At 51.7% G+C, this 8,019-nt stretch overlaps 1 protein-coding gene across 1 annotated transcript; it reads right to left on the bottom strand.

Moving 5' to 3' along the window:
* LOC118691277 (C-factor-like) lies at positions 1-5,499 on the bottom strand. The gene is made up of 6 exons (XM_036390414.1): positions 5,237-5,499; positions 4,702-4,753; positions 1,365-1,552; positions 841-999; positions 430-540; positions 1-114 (listed from the first exon to the last, which is right to left on the bottom strand). Exons 1-6 carry the CDS (start codon positions 5,480-5,482, stop codon positions 1-3), a joined length of 870 nt encoding a protein of 289 aa, XP_036246307.1. The 5' UTR covers positions 5,483-5,499.
* Between the last annotated feature and the right edge of the window lie 2,520 nt (positions 5,500-8,019).

Raw genomic sequence — 8,019 nt, 5'->3', positions numbered from 1 at the left:
TCACCAGGGCAGGCTGTTCCCTTCCCAGTCGAGGAAGGCTCCAGAGGTGTCCTGTGAGAGGCTGGCCAGCACGGTCAGGATGCCCCTCACGCTGTGCTCCACTGTCAGTGGTGCCTGCAGAAAAGGACAATGAGCTGTAACAGAGAGCAGCTCTTGGGAAGGGTGCATGCCTGGGAGCAGCATCCATGGTGCTCACGGGGATATTTTTCCTTACTGCCACACCTCTCCAGGTTGGCTTGGGAAGACAGGGCTGGCTATCCCATGTACTCAGTATGTTGCAGCTTGCTGCCTGCTCCCTGCCTGCTCTGCTCCAGAAGATGGTCCTGACAGCCCACAGCATCACACAAAATCCTCCAAGTGCCTTTGCCCTCCCCAGGACATGGGGATTCAGTGGGGATCCTGCTGACCCTCCCCTGCACAGCCCAGTACCTCCTCTGTGCCCATGTCAGTCTTCACCCAGCCAGGATGGATGGCCATGCACAAGATCCCCTTGTCCTGGAGTTCTGCAGCCAAGCACTTCGTCACCATGTTCTGGGCAGCCTGGAAGAGGCACAGCCCTGCCAGCACAACCCAGGGAGTGGGTGGGCAGGAGAGGAGACATTTCATAGCCACAAAATGTTTGTGGAGATGGGAAATGGGACTTGGTCCTGTGACAAAGCATCAGCATGACCTGCTGGAATGGCTCAATCCTGGCTGCTGCTGTCCCAGTCTCTGTGCTTCCACCTGGGAGAACCAGGCAGGGGGGTGGGTGGCTGGGGCAGGGGGTGACCCAGGGGCTCCCTCCCCTCCACGGGGACTGTGCCTGGGGCAGCATCTCCTGCACCTCCCCTGGCAGCTCACCTTGCTGGCCCGGTACGGGTACATGGGGGCCTCTGGCACACGGAGGCACAGCCCGATGGAGCCCAGCTTGGAGGAGATGTTGATGACAGCGGCCCTGCTGCAGCTCAGACCCTCCTTTCCCTCTCCCTTCGCCGCCTGCTCCAGGAGCGGCAGAAATTCCTGATGCAAAGACACCAATTAACATGCAACAGAACCCCAATTTGAGGACCATCCTGGAGGGCTCTGTCACAGACTGCAGACAAGCAGCTGGACAGACACTCCTGGCAGAAGTGCAGGGGATGGGGAAGATGCCCCAAGGAGGGGCCAGGCTCCAGCCTTTCCCATTCCCAAGAAAGGAGTGAGCTGGCACAGTGAGCCTGGAGCAGGCAGCCACTCCGGGTGGGGAAGAACTAAGCATGGGTGATGCTGGGCTGGACTAAGCTGCTGAGCTCCTCTGAGTAGGCAGGGGAGATCCACTGAGGTGCCCCTATTCCCATCAGGGAACATCTTCCCAAGCAGGAGAAATGTAAAAGGTCCAGACATACCTTGACAACCTGGAGTGGCCCAACCACGTTGGTGGCAAACACGTTGAGCATCTCCTGTGAGTCCAGGGAGCACAGTGTGGCGTGGGAGCTAATGCCTGCATTGTTGATGAGCAGGTTCAAGCCCTGATCCTTCAGATGATACCCCACAGCCTGCGTGGCTCTTTGGATGCTGGGCAAATTCACTGTGTCTGCCAGGGAAAAAGCAAAGTGAAGAATAGCTCTGATGGGTCACACAGCACCCACTGGAAATTGTGCTGTGGCTGGAACCAGCACTTATCCAGAAAGGATGCAGCAGGTTTAGCAGATTAAGCACATTGGAATGAGCAGCAGTTTGTCCTCACCTCTTGGTTTTGCAGCGTCAGCTGAATTAAACTTTAATTCAACTCATTTTAGGTCACGTGGGGGCTACTGGTAGGAAAAACTTGTCTGTATTTGCTTTCTGTATCCAAGGAATTTATGATTGTACAAGGGATGCTTGGTCCTTGCACACTGAGACCCCCAAGTTTATTTCCACAGGGAGCCATTTTTTTTCTTCATGCTGTTACCCACAAGGTTTTGGAGCTGACAGATGAGCTGAGGTGAGTACAAGTAATAAAAGATTTGAGATGTAGCCTGCAGCATTTGGTTGCAGGCTCTGAATCTGAACTTCCCTATCCCTACTGACTAAGTTGTGGAGACAGCCCATCCTAAGTAACTAGGCACAACTGAAATTGGGCTAACAAGGATAAACATCCCCAGTGCCTTCCTCTTTGCTTAAGTATTGGTATAGCTTTTGAAATTCTGCCATGCTTTAATTGCAGGATTTTTCTGACTTAGGCAATAAAAGTGGTGGTTTTTTAAGTTTGTGTCCAGCTGTCAGGATTGCTTATTAGGATTTACATCCTGTCCTGGATGCTCACCAACTGAAGTGGCCATCATTTGTTTATTTAAAAAGGTCATCTGAATACCTTCAGAATGTGAAACAGGCTGATTAGGCCAACATTAAACTTTATATATTGCTTTTTAATACCTCAGGTATACCACAGAGCCCTTAAAACCATGAATATTCACGTGTATGGGCAGGTTGGAATGTGCCCTTGTTCCCATGCACATTTCTGTGCCTGTTTTTTGCAGATGCCAATGTGATGAGCCTGCTGGGAATGGGGGACTGCAGATTCCTTATTTTTTTGCAACACTTTGGCCCCTGGGCTGTGTTTCTGTTCTCCTTCTTGGAAAAGAGTGACTTAGCAAAAGTTTCCAAGGCTGAAGATTTCTTTCTTGGAATATTTATACACTGATGGGCAGCAAAAGGATCCTTTTCCCTGGCATTTTTAACTACCCTGATGTCTTTATGGTGGTAAGCAAGTAATGAGCAGCATGGGACTTGTTGCTACCTTGTGTTGTGCAGCCCAGACCTTTGTAGAGGTGTCCTAAAAACATTTGAGGGGAACACCATGGGATAATCTGCTGTGGGGCTGCTGGGAGGGGAAGGAGTCTTGGGATTCAAGAGGATATTGCATGTCTAGATGCAGGACAAATCACAGAGCACTTTGGAGTTATTTCTTTGGATAACAATGGGATGAAGGTCCAGGTTCTGTCACTCCAGTACATGTGAGGGATTTTTTGGTCACCTGGTGAATGATTAACTGCTCTGTTTGGATTAGCTGAGTCATTGCTCCAAGGCATGTGGGACCAACACATTTTTAGTTCTTAACCCCCAAATTTGATGAAATAACCAATGCTTGTCTCCCTGGAAGAAATAAGGGTGGGAAAGAAAGAGAGAGAATGAAAAGAAGTGACAGATCTTACACATTTTTGAGTTATTTTTTAAACTTTTCTTCCTGAAGAGTCTATGCCTGTTACTGTTTTGAAGACAACTCTTTGTTTTTATGGAGCAAGAGAGCTTGAAGCAACTTCTCTTTTTAAGAAGTATCTTGTTGCTGTTGATATTTAAGAGCTTTTAAGCATATTTTGGGACTTTATTGACAAGTTGGGGCTTGGGGTGTGTTTTAGAAAAGATTATTCATGTTGTGGCCAGTCCCTTGAGATGTCCCTTTATGTTGGCCATGCTCTTCCCATCAGGTACTGCCAGTTGGGGCTCACAGCTCATTCATTTTTTATTACAGAGAAGGTATTTTACTTTAATAATCTACTTAATAGCAAAAGAGAGATTTGCTGCCTCTTTGTAGTAAAGCCTGAATTCAAGAATGTCTTATTTTCTAAGAAATATTTTAAAAGCTGAACTTGAACTGAAGTTATTTGAACTTTTCAGGTGCTTTTAAACAAATTAACAGGTAGGTAGATAAGTAGGTACCGATACAGAATAGCCTTGAATCAGTTTTCTTATTATTGGCTTCAATGAAATACAAATACAAATATTTAGAAGCTATGGCTGCTTCCCACCTCACTTTTTACAGCAATGGCAATCCTAGTGCAGGCACTTTGCCAAAACATTTCTTTTGTATTTAGATGTTCTTTTAATTCTTCATTAATAAAAGCAGCCCCCACTCTCTAAGACAGGGGAACACAGGAAATCTCTGCTTCTCAAGACATATCCTCAGCCTGGAGCTCCTTATCCCCCCACTCTTCACCCAAACACTGTCCTCCCCAGTGAGACCCTGTCCCTGTCCAGCACCCTGGAAGCTTCTTTTCTGTGAATACCCCAACTTTGCCAGTTCTGATTCCAGTCTGGCTGTTCTCCCTATGCTGCCTAGGTCTATTTGCTGCCTTGTGCTTCTCCCAAATGCTGCTGAAAAAGGTCACTGAGTTTGGCCCACATCCATAGAAGGAGGGAATGGCCAAGAGGACATCTCCCCAGTCCAAGGTATGGACTCAGTCCTGTGCCTCTGGGTCAGAGCATCAGCCTGGGATACCAGGCTGGGCAGATTTCCCCTGTGTCATTTTTAGCTATTTTTTTTCTCCCTTTTTTACCTGAAAGAAATGCCAACCATGGCCACCTCCAAGCAGATCCCAAACCAACTCTCCTACTTAGGAACCATCCAGGCAGCTACTGTGCCTTGCCTTGCTTCACTTTGTGAACCCATATGTCCCAGCCCAAAACCTGGGCACTGTATTTAGTATCCTTGGGAAGAGACGTCATGCCTTTCCCATGACACTTGCTCAGCTGAGATGCCTGGACCCACCTCTGCCTCCTCTGAAGCCAGTTTGACTGCTCCAGCCAGGGCACAGCTTAATTTGCAGGGAGAAGCTTGCCCAGGTGTGCATGGATGCCTCCCCATGGATCCCTCCCCACCTGGCAGGGCTAGAGCTTCCTGCAAAAGCTGTCCCTGCTCCCACCTCCAAAGTCACCAGAGAGCTGGAAGCAATGTTGGGTACAAGGAGAAAGGTTGCTCCATACCTAGCTGGACCAGTTTGATGCTGGAGTGCTGGGCAGCTAATTCTTGCAGGGCCTGGAAATAAAGTGATGGGGCAAAGGAGGAGGTTAGAAGCCACCAGCTGCATGGTCAGGTGTCCCACCCCTGCTCCCAGGTCACTGAGCCAGGGTGGCTTTGCTTTCTCTGGGGAAAGAGCGCAGGGCCATTCCCAGTGGATGGGGGTAGGGCAGCAACCCCACAGCCAGCAGGAGAATGGTGCTGCTGGGCTTAGGAACTGTCCCCCCTCCTGAGTGATCCCAGCACAGAAAAGGGGTTGGCCAGCCATGGGCACAGCCAGGAGTGAGGCTGAATATGTCTGCCTCTCCAGCCTCATCCCGCCCGGCCACACGGGGCACTGCCTTATCCAGGGAGCTGGGGGAGTTATGAGACCCCCAGAACACTTCTGCCCCCACTCCTGGGCTACCCAGCCAGGGCAGCAAGCCAACAGGGCTGTGGGGACCACGGATCCCCTCTGCCCACCTGGCTCAGCACCATCCCATTCCCTGTTCCCGCACTGACCTTCCCTCTGGGGCCCTCGGGGTCGCGGCAGGTGGCAAAGATGTGCTGGGGGGGCCGGGGGCTGGCGGCCAGCTGCCGCACGAGCTCCAGCCCGATGCCCCGGCTGGACCCTGTCACCAGGACGCTCCGAGCCAGCGCAGCCATGTCCCCAGCCTCTGCGCCGGGCGGTGACACATGGCAGGGTTGCCGCCTGCTTGGCGTGAAGAGGAGCCCGGCACAGCCCAGGGTGTGGCTCTGGGCACCCATGGGGACTGGGACAGTGCCAGCACCTGGCCCCTCGCCTGCCCCAAATAGAGCCACCAGGGTCCCAAGAGGACCAAGGGCTCCCTGATATTTGACACACAGGGCTGCATGTCACCTGCATTGTCACTATGCTCCTCTAAAGCCCCAGCTCCCAGAATCTCTGTAACAGCAGAAGGGTCCACCTCTTCCACAGACTTGGAAGAGTACTACCAGGAAAAGGAGAACAGGTTCAAATCTGGCTGTGGCCAGCAATCTCCTAGTTTGGGGGGTAAATTTGGGATGGTTGAATTATGAGACACTAATCCAAAGCACAGCCTGGGAAGCACACAGAGTGCAGTTTGTTCCACTCCTGCCAACACTCCCCTCCAGAGCATCCAGGAGCCAGCAGAGAAGGACCCCCACTCCCTGCAGCCTTGACCACTGACTGCTGGGGCTTCAAGCTCACATCCATCACCTTCCTCCTTGCTGGAGGACAATGCTGAATGCTTATAAGCTGAAGAAATGCCTGTAAAAGCAAGGCTGCTGCAACCCAGGCCAGCCTGGGGGCATGGATTTCTAGGATGCAGAAGTGTTAGAAGAAGCATAGAGCTGCCATGTAAAAAGCCTCAGCTAAAACAGAAGAACTGGGGCAACATGACTATGAGGTGGGGAAGGAAAAAAGAGGAAAGTAGTGGGGGTGGGTCCATCCCATCTGGATGTGCCTCATGGCACATACCTGTTGCTCAGTGTGGCAGAGGGGACAGAAGTCTCTATTCCCCAAGTAGCTGAGTGGTTCCACATTTGGCAATCACCAAAGAAACACTCAGGAGATGGTGAAGGGCCCCCACATTTAGAAGATCATCTTTCAGGTGACACAGATCATGAAGGGGAAGAAGCAGTGATGTTTCCTTCCATGGTGGTGGACAGACTATGGCCCCCATGAGAGGTAAGCATGCTGGGTGTGGATTTGGATGGTGTTGGAGTTGGAACTGCTGTTGCAGACGTTCTTGCAGGTGTAATCACCTGCACAAACAATTGCACTGCACAGACTTGCCTGCTCTGCCAGCAGCATCCAGAGCACAGCTCCCATTAAGAACAAATTAGACTGGAGTTTCCTCTTTTCCTTCCAGGCTCCTTGGGAAGGAAACAACAGAAACAAGCGAAGAGGGCTGCACAACCAGGAATGGCTACAGGCCAGTGCCAAGCAGGGGAGTGACCTTTGGAAAGGGCTGACCAATGGTGGCCAAGGACAGCAGCACAGGCACTCTCATGGCTCCAGAATCACAGCCCAGGGCCAGAAAGTATGCACCAGGGAAGAGATGAGACCAGGCTACAACACTACAGAGGCACCTGGGAACAGTCCAGGTCAGAGAGGAACTGAGAACTCTACTCGAAGGCCCATCAGGAGGAGCAGGATCAGCAATGACTTCAGAGCGGGCTGCCCAGAGCTTGAACATGACCTCAAAACCCTCCAGGGATCCCGTAGACTTCCCAGACCCCCTTTCAATGCTTGATTGTCCTCAGAGTGATTTTTTTTGTCAGCATGGCACCTCCCCTGCATACATTCTGTGCCCCTTGGCCTGGGTCCACAAGGCCCTTCCCGTGAGCTCCATGACCAGAGCCATGCAGTGACCTCTCCTGCATCTCACAGCCTTGACCTTGACCCCGCAGACCCCTGCAAGGACCCTGTAGCCGTTACATCCCCCAGCAGGGCTTTGTTCACCCCTCCAGCACCCCCAGCCAGCTCCTGCTCTGCCACAGCCCCTTCCTGGCTGAGCCCCACAGCTCCCTGCTCCCTCCATGGCAGCAGGCAGCATCATTGTTGCAAAATGTGCAATGTGTCAGTGTTATCTTAAGTCAGGCTGTTCTTTGATGTAAGACCTTTGTATACTTTCAAGCCTAATCTGCAGGAAAGGAGAGCTAATCACTGGAAGAGGCAGAGCATCCCTCACTCAAGGACATTCCGGAACTAACAAGATTTAGAGGTTGCTAACTTGGCAAAATACTCCAGGTCCGTGTATGTTAGAGATAAACTATCTTCATTGTAACACTGAAAATCACACCTCCACATCAAAAAGACCCTCCGCACATAAAGACCCTTGCCCTGAGCATGAGTAGAAGTTAGCTGGGGTTACGTGATTTGTATGGAAGGTATTGGTCAATCCTAACAGTAGGGCTGTGCTTGAGAAGTCACTAACCCTTAATTTCTGTGTAAAAATAACAGCATGGAAAGAGCAGCGGGGTGTGCTGGATTTATGGAATACCACTGAGCACCCAGGCTGGGGCAGCTCAGAATCAAGCAATGTCTCACTCGATGTGTCATTATCGGTTCGTTGCACACCAGGGACCGAACCTGATTTCTCAGGCGACCTCCCTGCGCCTGCAGGGCCGGCATCCCTAAAATGGCGGCACCCACTGAGGCTTCAGCCCGTCCACGTCACGTGGCCGCCGTGTCCCGCCATTGCATCAGCCGGGGCGGGGCGCCGCGCGGACGGGTGGGGCTGGCAGAAGAGTGACAGCCCTCGCAACCAATGGGAGTTGGTGTCCGGCAGGGGGGCGGG

Source organism: Molothrus ater, chromosome 12 (genome assembly GCF_012460135.2).
Source record: "Molothrus ater isolate BHLD 08-10-18 breed brown headed cowbird chromosome 12, BPBGC_Mater_1.1, whole genome shotgun sequence".
In the NCBI taxonomy this organism is placed as follows: Eukaryota; Metazoa; Chordata; class Aves; order Passeriformes; family Icteridae; genus Molothrus; species Molothrus ater.
The sequence above is the reverse complement of the archived record's forward strand: the minus strand, read 5'-3'. Positions and strand labels throughout refer to the sequence as shown.